The 15,433-nt window shown below is 32.9% G+C and overlaps 2 protein-coding genes across 2 annotated transcripts in view; one reads left to right on the top strand and one right to left on the bottom strand.

Annotated features, from left to right (window-relative positions):
• Positions 1-5,069, bottom strand: part of LOC149488612 (cubilin) — a 78,336-nt gene extending 73,267 nt beyond the window's left edge. Inside the window, exon 1 of the mRNA XM_089695113.1 lies at positions 4,975-5,069. The gene's annotated coding sequence lies outside the window, so the exon portion shown is untranslated. The remainder of the gene's footprint in view (positions 1-4,974) is intronic.
• A 1,726-nt stretch (positions 5,070-6,795) lies between these two features.
• CCT1 (chaperonin containing TCP1 subunit 1) lies at positions 6,796-14,233 on the top strand. The gene is made up of 10 exons (XM_089695141.1): positions 6,796-6,951; positions 7,670-7,793; positions 8,122-8,239; positions 8,679-8,860; positions 9,576-9,840; positions 10,397-10,649; positions 10,897-10,987; positions 11,988-12,180; positions 13,376-13,516; positions 13,832-14,233. Exons 1-10 carry the CDS (start codon positions 6,879-6,881, stop codon positions 14,057-14,059), a joined length of 1,668 nt encoding a protein of 555 aa, XP_089551267.1. The 5' UTR covers positions 6,796-6,878; the 3' UTR covers positions 14,060-14,233.
• Positions 14,234-15,433: the final 1,200 nt, after the last annotated feature.

Raw genomic sequence — 15,433 nt, 5'->3', positions numbered from 1 at the left:
GAAATAATAAAACAAGATTTAAAAATAAGTATTTATTTATTATCAATATTATTTTTATATATTATATTCTTACAGTCTTCTGAATCACAACCACATAGAAGTATGCAACTTATATTATTTGTGAGCGCGCGAAGTTAACAATTAAAAAACAGATATAAACAATGAAATTTTCTTAAATCTCTATTAACAATATTATTAACTATTGTATAGAGAATTGAAAAAAAAATATTACTTATATATTATTTTTTTTTTAAATATATTTTTCATGGGTCGAAAGTACCCAAATTTGAGATTTTTCAAACCTTAAAAAATTCATATCTTTGAAAATATTAACTTTATCGTGAAAAGTAATTGGACCTTTTTTATTGGTATTTCGATAAAAAATATAAAAAAAATTTGTCCGGTTGAAAAATAACAATTCCTTGCAATTGTTTAAACAATTTCGGTTTAAACAATATGGCACCGGGTTGCCCCATGGCAACATGCATTTATATCATCAGTAGGGCAATTTGAAGAGGATCACGTAAAAAAATTGAGGTGGAATAGTTTTCGGTACTCATGCGCCGATTCCTCCTGGACTAATAGAAATAATACGCTTTCGTTTTAAATCTCTATTGATACTTCCAAGTGTTATACTTTAAGGTGTTTAAGACGATTCTGAATAGTGGTAAACATTTTTGTTTCTTAGTTCATAATGTCGTGATGTGCAAAGGCAAAAAATCTATTGTGCGTTTCTAGAATAATCATTAATCTTTATCAAACACCTATTTATATTGACCATGGACAACTTATACATTACTTTTTTTTTATTTTAAAAGCACTTTTAAATATTAAAGGCTATTAACAAAATCTTTTAACAAGCGAAATAGTAACGTTAAGACACAAGACCAAAGAAGTGCCTTGTATAAACTTTTGATTTGTATTATTTATTTTCATTTTTAACCAGGACAAGATATACATTGGCTTAATCCTACTAATACATATTATAAATGCGAAAGTTTGTTAGGATGGATGTGTATGTGTATGTTTGTTACTCTTTCACGTAAATACTACTGAACCAATTACTATGAAATTTAGCACACATATAGAGGGTAACTTGGATTAACACATAGGATAGGTTTTATCCCGGAAATCACACGGGAACGGGAACTATGTGCGTTTTTCTTTGAAAACGCGGGCGGAAAGCCAGTTGCAAAATAACGTTACCATGATCCAAAGCATTTTTCGATTATTCAGCCGTCAAGCGAGCAAATGGTGATTATTATGATAAAACTCGATCAAAACGAAAACATAGAGCTGCTTTTAAAACTACATTAATAACCAGGCCATGTAATAGGAAACATAATTATTTTTTTATTTAATCAAGTTGAACAATTATTATTGTTTATAAATGATTCTTAGTAGAAAAGGCTAACTAAAAGGCGAATTTCTACCTTCCGTCGATACCGATTACGATAACCGTAATATCAGATATGTCGGTTAAAAAATACAATAAAACAGCGTACCTACTTAGTGTATTATTTTTGTAGGACTCTAATGTAACAGCATTCATTCCAAACTTGCATGTACAAAATCACAAACGAATTCATTGTTTTTATCACAGTACCTACACAGAATGTTTTCTTTTAAACAATCGCGGAACTTTTGAATAGAAATATTGTAGCATTGTTCTTTTGTAGGAAAATACAGACAACACAAATTCAATACAAACATCACGACATTATGATACATTTAAACAAAGTTTTTTAAAACGCACAAATCAAGTAAGTAGAAGAATATAATAGTTAATTGTATTAATATCAACAACTACTTTATTAAGAATAGGATTGCCAAAATTAATTAATAAGCTATTTTCTGTCCTTTTTTGACTCAATTAATTTAAACAGATTCATATTATTCATTGACTTACAAATGGCAAAACAACCCGCTACGTCATGGCTACGAAAAAACCCGTAGCATCAACATGTAAGCACGAATCAATCATAATCATCAAATCGCTAAATATTGATTGCTATGGATCTAAGTATTGTTTTTAAATGTTACAATAGGTAAAATATCCTGAGTATTGTTTTTCAAATGTTAAAATAGGAAGCAATCTTTAAATGGAATCAAAAACTACACCCAACTAAATAATTTATGAATAACTTATACCGCTACGTTTGAAAAAGCAATTAAATTTATTGTACCGGGTACCCCAATAAAAGTAATAGCTTTCCACTAACCCAAATAACAAAATATGTCCAATATCAAACTATTTCCACTATTTTCCAGTTACAAACAGATCCAAGAACCGTTTACTGAGTTTATTTTTGACCGGCATTGTATTAGCATTTATATGAAACTTTCGAGGTGTAATTCTCTCCTTTTATCAGCTAAGAAATATGGGTCTATTTTGACCAAACTTTACTGGGTAAAGACTGCATGAATGTTATTTACATTCTAACCAAAAACTTCAGTTTATTGCTTGCCTTTTTTAAGATAACAATTATTTAAAATAATTTGAACTTGAATCCATACTTTAATATTATAAATGCGAAAGTAACTCTGTCTGTCTGTCTGTTACTCAATCACGCCTAAACTACTGAACCAATTTGCATGAAATTTGGTATGGAGATATTTTGATACCCGAGAAAGGACATAGGCTACTTTTTATTGCGAAATATGTACCACGGGCGAAGCCGGGGCGGACCTCTAGTTTTAAATAATTTCAATTTCGTGTTGAGTTAAATAATTTTGTCTAGTCATAAAATTAAAATATTAATATACTTATGTGAATTTTAACTATTAATTTTTAAATACTCCGTAACCACATGTCTGTGTCCGTAACCTAGTAATAGACACAGTTCCACTCGGGATGACCCAGGATAAACACTTAAATAAAACCTCTTTTTATCAGTATGAATAATACAGCTTACTATTATTGAAATAATTATTTAAAAATTTTAGTATTTTAACTTCGTGGAATACAATCTAAAACCACGATGAAGGTTTGCTTCATGGTGAAAAGCAGTTTAGAAAAACTCGACACTGCCATCATACTTCTCAGTTACGAGTTACGACACTATAAATTATCCTTACGTTTACCTTTTCGCTTTATATTTCTCCTGTACTTATACAGTGTCATAAATAAAGATAAAGGAGGGTACGAGAAAATAAAACAGGGTTTCTGGTCCGACGTGACAAGTACATATATAAACATTTGAGGAACTAAGACCAGTGGAAGGAATAATCTTTCTAGGCACAAGAATACAAACTTGGTATACAAGAATAGTTGACTGTGTAGGTATGTAATATCTACCGCATAGTTTCCTAACTTTCAACCTTGCAGGATACTACTGGCACAGATACTAGCTACTGGCTCACCATCTTGAGCCATATTATATTAATATAATAATAAGTGGAAAGAGCCAATGCTTATGATTGAATGGTTTTAAAAGAGCTTAGAAGCCCAATTGGATGATTGAGTTCGCGATGATTGGACAGAATATTATTATATTTTGTTTACAGAAGATGTTGAATCTATTTTTAAGAATAGTAATAAGATTATGTATGACTGCTTTATAATAATTAGCGATTATTATCAAAATAATGTAATAATTATGAGAAAATGAAATACAAAGCTTTGATTAGGAAATGCTACACAAAAGTGTCGTGTAACAATGCACTTAAGCGAACACTGAAAATCCTTAAAAAAGTCGCAGTTAGGTATTTCATATAAATAAAACGATAAACTATCAAAAGCGTGATTTATAATTTATAATATTCAATAAAACGTTACAAGAGGCTTTAAGTATGTAAAGATCCGCGAAACCACAAAAGATTACAAGAACATCGCATTAAATTTCTAAAAAAAATGTTCATTATTTTATTATTTTAATAGCACCAATATGCCGGTTCAATTTCTGAAAAATATTATGAAGTTTTATACATAATTAAGTAGAAGAAATAGTCGTCCGCGTAGTGAATATGATGCATAATACGCCTTTATTCAATTGCATTGAATGTTGAATTGTATTGAAGGTTGCAGTTATAATGTAGAGTGATGTATTTCACGTAATACCTCGGTAATAGAGATATGATACTGTTATTACGCTTCAGTAAGATATTAGCTATAAATAAATATTGATTTGCCATCTCGCTTAGGTACTTTTGCATCAATTTATATAGCAGCAATATATAGCTCTATATAATACGACGATGTCGTATTACGATAAAGTACTTTCAGAGAAATGATATTTAAGTGTAAAAACTAGGAGCACATTCTTCAAAATCATATTGCGTAGCTCAGAATTCGTTTTAGGTTATGTTGAGTACGATTATCATCGTGTGTGATTTTAATTGACTGTAAATTGTAATATATATATAATCATCAAAGAACCTCCTTACTAAATATCTACAAAACTTATTCCTAGAATAAGATTTTCATTCATGATTACTAAATTATGTTAAGTGTAAAAACCGAAAGAATTTTCAATATCATCGTAAGATAGAACAAATCTTTGTACCTAGGTATACAAATGAAATAACACCAATTTAAAAATGAAACACCAGTCTGCAAGAGAATAATGCAAATTTGATCACATGATTTAAAAATGAATTCGCAGGACCCCTCCTTGAATCGTCTAAGAATAACTTGGAACATAGCAGGAGGCAAGGTAATTGGATCAAATGACAAATTGCAAAATGAACTGCCGTATCCGTATCAAATGCCCCTCTCAATAAAACTTTTAAAACTTCTTAATATGAACAATACGTAATCCGTTAAAAATCAATAGACTCTCGTAGCTCGTAGATGACTCTCCATTTCCCAGTTAACTTTATATAATGATAGAGTTTGTTGACAGTGTGCTCTTATCAGGCAGAATGGCTCGATATGCCGCCGCCCTTCACCACGCCCACTACCACGGATGCTGCATGGACCACATTTGTAAATTAAACTTATGAAGCCGCTTCGTGTGTGTGTTTGACACTTACCCGAGATGAAGAAGTCCCACTTTGGGCGCCATTTATCGCGTGGTGGGGATGCAAATAAACGAAAATATAACGTGCAACCGCGGCAAAGGTCAGCGCGCGACTGACGTGAGTCGTGAAACGGCCAGGCGCTTGCGTGCGTCAGATCAGGACATGCGCAATTTAAGTGATTTGTTTTGCTAGGGTTTACTCCTGAAGTTTTGCTAGCAAATAAGATTACTTCATGCCATGCATGCGACATGCTGCGGGGCATTACAATGAGCGCAGAAACTCGCTGTTAATATTTATCAGCAGTTTGGCATGAAAGCAACGCTTAATGAATGTTTATTCTTTGACCTTATTTAGTTTGAAATAATGTAGCGAGTAGTTTTTAACCGTTATTTTCAGTTCTTTGAATAAACACGGCCGTTTTGAACGGTGAAAAATTTATGAACGAACATATGAACAGCCGTACATATTAACAAAAATTTCGATTGCCGTATTATTAATTGGAAAATACAAAAAAAAATACGAAATTTATCAATATTATAATCTTAATTATAAGATTGGTCCATGTTATAAGTATTTGTCAAGTTGGTCTAATTAATCGATAAATATATTTATTCTGTCTAATGCACGCACTATGCATACTATTACGTAGTATATTATTATTAGTCTGTGCTATTACTATTTTTAATTTTAGCTTCTTTTATGTGTTACTTGATTGGTGAGAATTATCACAAGAATTATCATGCCATATACATATTATGACTCAAATAATCAATACCCAAAATTATGAAAATAATTCGATTCATAAAAAACTAGGCATGTTTGTAGGTACGTTTTTCAGTTTAATAGTAATAAGTACCTCATGGAAATAAATATTTCATAAAATATGCTATCGATTACAGAATAAAGAAAAAGTAACCATTGAAGGGTTAATGTGGAAAACAAGAATTCTTCGACACTAATTTTGCCAACTCATACCGGGGAAGCTGAAGGTACCACAGCCCCACAGAAAATCCGCGTGAAGTAGTAGTTAGTTAGTTAGTAATTACAATGCTACTGTGTTACGACTTACCTGAAACTGGAAGCCTGTACCTATTCTTTTCTTTTTTTTGCAATATAACCCTCTGTATACTTAATTTCATGAAAATGGTTGGGGCCTTTTACGAGATTCAGAAGGTCCGATCCGATTCGGTTAAAAATAGGTATGAAAAGTTCGCCTGAATCTGAAAATGCCGCAAATGCGAAGTATATATACTTAGGTACTTATGGTTTTATTTTTTTTGTAGATATTCCATGGCGGGCCAAACTGTTAAAAATATTTATCTTACTTATTTTTTTTACTTAGATACCTATTAGTTATTACTGAATAAGATTTACCCACAAATAACTAGTAAGGCATGCTTTTAGTGATTTAAAAAAATTGCTAATCTAATCAGGATAAAACTTTCCTGTGTTCTAAGTTCACACAAATAAGAGAATCTTCCATGAAGCAAAATTTCAATTTTCATCAAAATCATGTAGTTAGATAATTTGAAAGTTTCGTGCGATAGTTGAATATGAATGTACATTGATAATAATTATGAAATAGAGACATCTATGGGAGAATTTCTACATCATTGTGACAAAAAGACGGATATAATATAACAATACGTACCTATATGTATATTGGATGTTTTTATTATTAAATTTATAAATATAAAACTGTTAACCACGTAAGTTCGTATAGTAAAATGTGGTTTAATTTTAATATTCTTAATTCAAAACTTAAAATAATAAACAGGCAACATTTTTTTGCAATTGTCATTCTATCAATTTTATTTGTCAGTTTTATTTTAACTAGCAACATTATCGCTTTCTACAAGAACGGACAGTGTGCTGAAATTATTTATTTGTGAATTTTCTGTTTTAAATAAATAAAAATGTCGACGTTAGCTGCGCCTTTATCAGTGGCAGGAACCAGATATTCAGGAGCACCCGTTCGAACACAAAATGGTAAGGAACACATAAAAAAGAATTAACATACAATGCCCGGTAGATCACATGCATCTTTGCTTATGGTTTCAAATATCGTAATTTTTATGATAAAAATCCTTTAATTTGTTTTACTCTTAATATTTTTCGCATTCATTTGTCGAAAATATTTATTATTTCTATAAATAATAAGGATCCTGTGCGATTATATATTTATACCTGTGATGATAACCTAAACGTATTAGTCACAGTTTTTGTACGAATTATATGCAGAAATAACAATAAATGCAAAACATAGACTTGTATAGAAGTAATTCTCTAAAAAGTTAAGTCATACAAAAGTATTTTCACATCTTAAAATATATTGGTTAGACGAGTCTATCGAATAGACAATCTAATATAATATTATGATAACTTACTTTTAACGCTTAAGTCTTTCTTCAAGGAGTTGAATTGCATTGATGTGTATATTCATATTATACAGTATACTGGAGTTCATTATTAGTCGCATGTCATTCAAACAAAATGTATTTCTGAATTATTATATTTCTGACACACACATTATAAAAATGTATGTTTCCACTAGCTGTGCCACCCGGTTTCACCTGTTACAAACATACATCCAAACATTCTCACTAACTTTTACATTTATAGTTTTTGTAGAAAAGTGGGATATTAGAAGGCTAATCATATTACTATAGGAATAAACTAATTGCATCATTCAATTGAATCTTTACAGTTATGGCGGCAGCAGCTATTGCTAATATAGTGAAGAGCTCACTGGGCCCAGTTGGACTGGACAAAATGTTGGTTGATGACATTGGTGATGTCACAGTTACCAACGATGGTGCTACTATTCTTAAGTATGTGTTCAATTTAAACATAACCTTTTATTTCATCAAATTATTACCATCTTTGAATAAATCAGTTCATAAATAAAACTACCAAAGTATACTATGAATTTTTTATTGCAATTGTAATTTTGTTCTTTTGTAAGTGAATTAGCCCATTGAGCCCCGAGCGGCCAGATCCGACCGTGACACAATAGATTTTCTATTGTGTCTGTGATTCCGGGGCCTGATGGATTAAAATGTATTTAATTTACAACTAAAAAACTTAATTTAAGTATACATATTAGCAATATTTTTTTATAGAGTTTCAGTCATAATAATAATAAATTATTTTTATCAGGATGTTGGAAGTAGAACACCCAGCAGCCAAAGTGTTGGTGGAACTAGCACAGTTGCAAGATGAGGAAGTTGGAGATGGCACTACCTCAGTCGTTATTATTGCTGCGGAACTACTTAAGGTACTTATACTCATTTTGAATCATATAAACTTACTACCTCGTGGTTTCACCCGCATTGCTCCACTCTTGTTGGTCTACCACCAAAAGAATTTTTCAAATCAGACTAGTAGTTCCTGAGATTAGCACGTTCAAACAAACAAACAAACTCTTCAGCTTTATAATAGTAGTGTAGATTTAGCATTAAAAAAGGTGGTATTTTGAAGCTTTTTTTTAACAATTGTTCTTAATTATAAACTGTATACTAGGTCTCGTAAAATTGTTTTATGCAATCAGAGTTCACCTTAATTTATTTATTTATTTCAAAGTAACCCAATAGAATAAAATGTGCATCTTAGAAAATACTACATATCTCTAATTATCTCTCTATTTTCGCCCTTTACATTGTATTGTATTGTGTGTAACATACTGTAAATATTTATGCATATTTTTCATTTCCCAGAATGCAGATGAACTAGTGAAGAACAAAATCCACCCCACAAGCATCATCTCTGGTTACCGTCTCGCATGCAAGGAGGCTGTGAAATACATCCAGGATAACCTCACAGTGACTGTTGAGTCTCTCGGCAGAGCGTCCATCATCAATGCTGCCAAAACCACTATGTCGTCGAAGTTGATTGGAGCGTATCCTTTTGCAAATGGCATAGCCAATAATGGCTGAACTAAATTTTACATAGCTGCTGAGATAATACACGCATATGCACAATAATTTCGTAATAATTACATTTCTGAAACATTATTTTATTAATCTTAATCTTAATACTATTATAAAGGCGAAAGTTTTGTATGGATGTTTGTTACTCTTTCACGTAAAAACTACTCAACCGATTACAATGAAATTTAGCACACATATAGAGGGTAACTTGGATTAACACATAGGTTTTATCCCGGAAATCCCACGGGAACGGGAACTATGCGGGTTTTCCTTTGAAAACGCGGGCGAAGCCGCGGGCGGAAATCTAGTTGTTCAATATAAATATAATTATTACGAACTACCCTATCCTATCTGTTTATCCAATTTACCCTCTATATGTGTGCTAAATTTCATTGTAATCGGTTCAGTAGGTTATGCGTGAAAACCATACATACATACATACAAACCTTTCCTCTTTATAATATTAGTATAGATTTATAACATTAAAATAAAATTAATTAATAATTTCTCTGTTAAAGACTCACAAATAAATTTTTTCATGAAAATTTTGACTAAACATTACATTTAATAATAATCAGGATCTTTTACTTCATTCATTAAAAGTATATCCGCAAATTTCAAAATTCAAAATATATCCGCAAATAATTGTTAAATATGTTTTAAAGTCCTTAAACAAAACATCAGTGATGCGGATTTCTTCTCTGAAATGGTGGTAGACGCAGCGACAGCCATCAAGACAATGGACCCCAAGGGCAATGCTATCTACCCGATCAAAGCTGTCAACATCCTGAAGGCCCACGGCAAGAGCGCCCGGGAGAGTGTACTAGTCAAGGGCTATGCCCTCAACTGCACTGTGGCTTCGCAGGCCATGCCCAAGAAAATTGTGAACGCTAAAATTGCCTGCCTCGACTTTTCACTGCAAAAGACTAAAATGAAAATGGGCGTTCAGGTAATAAGCTTTTTTAATTGCTATGATAATATGAGTGACTATCAATTTTAAATATACCCAATGTAAGTTTCATACTTAAACCTGTAATATAATATTGTATTGACCAAAATTATTTAATTTTGCTTTGCATATTTATTTCCAACTTAATTATTTTTGACGTGACAACGTCTTATAATTCGATGGAGCCGGCTGCACGCACGAAAACACATGACTCATGCGGCGTTACCTCGCTCTGAGGCGTTCCATGTAAGGCTTGAAGTGCAAGCGAGAGCGCGGAACGAGCGACAAAGAAGCACAATCGGACGTTGTCACGTTCAACTATCGTCAGTAAAGTAAACCGACTTTACAGACAACCAATATTTTTTTTCTAATTATGTGCTCTTTATAAGTTAAGGAGTAAAACTCAACCAGTTGTATTTTACTCGAAACTTATGTTTAGAAAATATAAATATTGATCACTGCTCTCCGTCAATTGTAATGCGCTATTATTTCACTTTAATCACAGATAAAATAATGCTCTACCAGACTTTAATGAACTTAACATTTTCTATACCAGGTACTTGTAAGCGACCCAGAGAAGTTGGAAGCTATTCGCGCCCGTGAATTAGACATTACAAAGGAGCGTCTCCAAAAGATCCTCTCCACTGGGGTCAATGTGATCCTCTGCAGCGGTGGTATTGATGACCTCTGCTTGAAATACTTTGTGGAGAATGGTGCTATGGGTGTGAGGAGGTGTAAGAAGGCAGATTTAAAGAGGATCGCTAAGGCTACAGGAGCGGCGTACCTTACTTCGTTGACTAATATGGAAGGTTAGTTTTTGTTGGTTGATAGAATCAACACTATGAATATGTGGTTTTATCCGTTATTTAAAAACTTCATATCCGTTATATAAAAAAAAATTAATATATATTTATTTTTTTATTATTTTGAAGTAAAAAATGATAGGGGCAATTTTTTAACGTCAAGCAGAATGTAGTATTTGGTAAATAGCTTTATGTTATAAAAAAAAATTGCGAGTACTGTAAAAGTATTTTAAAAAATTATTCCAAATTTTAGGTGAAGAAGTTTTCGAAGCAAGCATGATTGGAGAGGCTGCGGAAGTTGTGCAAGAACAAATCTGTGATGACCAGCTCATCTTAATTAAGGGGTAAGAATTATACACCTTATATTATTATTTACAGTCAACAAGTCATAAAACACACAACCTAAACAAATATTAAAACATAGACCTTTTTTACAACAAATTAAAAAAAAATATTCCACTCAGCAGTAGAACAAACAGTAGCCTCCATCGTCCTGCGTGGACCAACAGAGAGCTGCGTCTGCAGTAATAAACAAAAGAAATATAACTACAAACATACCATTGTGTTTCAAAATAACCTAATAAAAACAAGAAAAGAAAAAGACTTAAATCAAGACAAATGAGATCTAAATTTGGGTCAATAAATAATAAATATGAACATCAAAATAAAATAAAAGTTCTAAAAATTCATCACATGTAGCCGGGCTGCCCGACAAAATCGTTTAAATAAACATACTGGCCGTATAAACCATCTCACAAATAATAAAATCTACCAGGCCAGCAGCACGCACAGCAGCCTCCATCATCCTCCGCGGCCCCACAGACGCGTACTACGACGAGATGGAGCGGTCCGCGCACGACGCGCTGTGCGCGGTGCGGCGCGGGCATTATTTACCTAAATAAATATAACAACAAACACTACTATATTATGTACAAAAATAAACTAATAAAACTAGACAAAAAAAATACCTCTCAACATAAAATAATAACAAAAACGCGTCCTATGTATGTATACTTAAATTAAAAAAACTGTTCTTAATGATATATTGCACCAGGCCAGCAGCACGCACAGGAGCTTGTACTTCGTGGCCCACTGTCGCGACGTGATGATTTCAAATAAAACACAAAAAAAGACGGGTTGCACTCCGGCAGTGCCGGCAGAAGTGAAAACTTGATTATTAACGTTGAGCATGTTTGATATCCATCCGTCTTACGCTTTTTCGATCAGGTCACGTGTCCTGACGCGAGTTTAAGATTTTATACCCATTACAGAAAAAGTGCTCAACGCCGCTAAAGAAGTTTTCACTTCAAAAAAAACTAAACTATTATCTATGTCATGTACCAGGCCAGCAGCACGCACAGCAGCCTCCATCATCCTCCGCGGCCCCACAGACGCGTACTGCGACGAGATGGAGCGGTCCGCGCACGACGCGCTGTGCGCGGTGCGGCGCGTGCTCGAGTCGGGCCGGCTCGTGCCCGGCGGCGGGGCGGTGGAGGCCGCGCTGTCTATATACTTGGATAACTTCGCTACTACGCTGGTTTGTGGAACTTTCCTTTTTAAGGGCCGATTTTTCAATGCTTGGATAAAACGTATTCGTCGAATAATGTATAAAACTACCATTTTAAAAACGTATTCTAATTGCCCGTATTTGACAGTTTACGTGACATTTTAATATTATCGTGTAATACTAATTTATTGGACGGATAAGTTTTATCCAAGCATTGAAAAATCGGCCCTAAGTGTTATAATTGAAGTGAAACTTCTTTATCGGGGTTGGAAAAAATTTAGTGTAACATTTTTTCGTTACGCGTGACATTTTTCCGTTACGCGCCATCTTGTTTTTATCCCTACCACGCGTGATTGACTTATTTCTGTAAAGTTGCAATAGTAAATTATTTTTTGAAAAATAAGATCATAAAGAAGTTTCACTTCTTACGTGTGTACTCTAGTACACGCATACATTGTTTTTGTATATTTAATGTATAATCCTGTTGTACGCTTATAATTGATTATTAACAGTTAAGTTCATGGTGTGTTTCAATAATTATTAAGATAAGGTATAAATAGTAGTAGTAATTACAATATAACAATTAACAGGCAAATGTCGAATCAACTTTTTTGTTTAGTTTTAATTACGGTTACTTTTTTGACAGGTGTAATGAGTACATAATTACTTATCTATGTACAGTGTTTCTTTTGCACGCCTCATAAGCGAAGCGTTGAGGTGGGTACTACTGTCACTTCGCGCAAAACATCTGATTTTTCAAACTTAAAATGTCTTTATGTATCATACATTGCACTTGTAAGATAATACATACACACACATATTAAGAAAAAACACTATTTTTAACGTTCATGATATTTTTGATGTCATTTTTGTTATTTAAACTAGTTAAAAAACAGTTTAAAAAAGTTCTGTCTTGGACGTCCGTGTACATACAGACATATGTGCGGATCCTTTTTCTTGTTAACACGATAGCGACCGAAATACTTTACTAATCGAGTCTTTTTTTTTCTCTTACGCTTGAGTATGCTCAGGAATAGAACCCTTTCATTTTTCAGGGTCTGATTCGATGTGGTTTAATTGTTATTAAATAAACAAAAATAATAATTAATAAATATTTATTAAAAAAAATTATGAGGCGTGCACTTTTGGATTTTCCAAATTATTTTTATTTGTTTAAAACATACAAGCGTGAATCACAATTAATTTAACGTTATTTATGTTTTAGAGTTCCCGCGAACAACTAGCCATCGCAGCATTCGCACAATCTCTCCTTGTCATACCCAAGACACTCTCAGTGAACGCGGCACGTGATGCCACAGACTTGGTGGCCAAATTACGAGCTTATCATAATTCCTCACAGACTAAGGTAAGATAGGAAATAGATAAATAAAAAGTACAAAAATGAGGGTAGTTGGTGACTGGTGTGTACTGACTACCCGCGTCAAATTAAAATTTTTTAACAAGTAGCTATAAATGTGTTAAGTATATTAGTTAGAAGCAAACTCATTGTTCTTTGTCAAATTTCGCTATACATACTTATGTCTCGCCCATACACTCAAAAAGAAGGCAATTCTAATTTCTATAAGTTCACTCACATGATGTTAAAAAATGATGTCAAATTAAAATCCATTCAATCTAAAACTCTCTGTTTACGAGACACTAAACCAAATTTTCTTCACAGGTAGAACACGCAAACCTAAAATGGGTCGGTCTGGACCTAACCGAAGGCACGTTACGCGACAACCTCGCCGCCGGTGTTCTCGAACCGGCCATTTCAAAGATAAAATCGCTAAAATTCGCAACAGAAGCCGCGATCACTATCCTGCGTATTGATGACATGATCAAATTGGACCCGGAACAAAAGGGAAAGACGTATGAAGATGCGTGTAACGCCGGGGAACTGGACTAACTTAGTTAACTTATTGTCTTGATGCGCGAGTAATGTATGGGATAACATAGGGGCGTATTAGGCTATGAAAGAAAAAAATGCCTAGCTTGTGATGTCATACCATAAAATAAAAAAAAGACGTGTGGCACTCGGGGACTGCCGCGGTAAAGCTATTGCATGCTATGCCTTCAAGCAACACCTCGGAGTGGGGAGCGTGAGGTTTTTTCGTTACGGAATTTCTCTCTCAAGGCCCGCGATAGAAGCTATGCAATAGCTTAAAATGTTTTATTGTAAATATATCGTGTCCATGGCCGTACTGTGTACGTAATATTATGTACTTTAAAAAATGAACAGTCACTGAAATATGCAAGCATTTTTATAGAATACTAGACTAGCGGTCCGCCCCGGCTTCGCCCGTGGTACATATTTATTTATTTATTTATTTTATTTATTTATTTATTTCACCTTACCACCACCAATATAATATTACAATGTAACAATTTTAGTCTTTGAAATCATCAACATAGATTCGTAGGTATAAAAGGCACGAGATAAACTACTTCTATTTACGTTTTCTCTACATAATAACCATCCTCGTACTTCAAGGAATATAATAAAAAAAGAATTATCGAAATCGGTTCAGCCGTTCTCAAGTTATGCGCTTACCAACACATTTTGGGATTCATTTTTATATTATAGATAGCGTAATAATATGTCCCTTATTTCTATTTATAGAGAGATTGTTATCGTCAGCATCTTACTCGTGCATTGAGATATAGAAACTTAATTTTGTATTTTACAAGGTCTTTTATATACACTGCTTACAAAGTATTATGTTATGTTACAAGAGTAATTTGTGTTTATGTTGGCCAGTTACAATGTTTGCAGGTATGTTGTAATGCAAAAACTTGAGGCGTCATTGTTCTATGTTGATATAATAAATGTTAAAAAAATAACCAAAATTTCCATACAAAATAATTTACTAGGCCTCTAATTTCATACGTTGTTATATAAAAAATAACTAAAATTACATAATACATTCTAGATTCTCTATATCTTATGTTAAAAATAAAATATCCTATGGAATATGCAATACATGGTAATGAAATATTTTGCACAATAATAAAAAATAACTTGTTCATTACACATTATTGATTTTTTTATTATACACACAGCTTGCATTTTAAAGTTTAAGGTACACAAAGACTGTATAAAGTTGTCATCTAAGTTGAGATTAGTTCACAATTCTAATCACAATTATTTTTTGGTAACTTCAGGTCACTGAAAATTAAATTTTAATATTAATTTAAATACTTGCTAAATAAGATCGAATTTCATTTGATCTACTTAAAAATAGCTCGTAATGGTTTTATGCTTTTAACATTTAATGCTAGT

Source organism: Colias philodice, chromosome 5 (genome assembly GCF_061535455.1).
Source record: "Colias philodice isolate Cphi_HAF_F1 chromosome 5, ilColPhil1 Martin Lab GWU primary, whole genome shotgun sequence".
Lineage (NCBI taxonomy): Eukaryota > Metazoa > Arthropoda > Insecta > Lepidoptera > Pieridae > Colias > Colias philodice.
The sequence above is the reverse complement of the archived record's forward strand: the minus strand, read 5'-3'. Positions and strand labels throughout refer to the sequence as shown.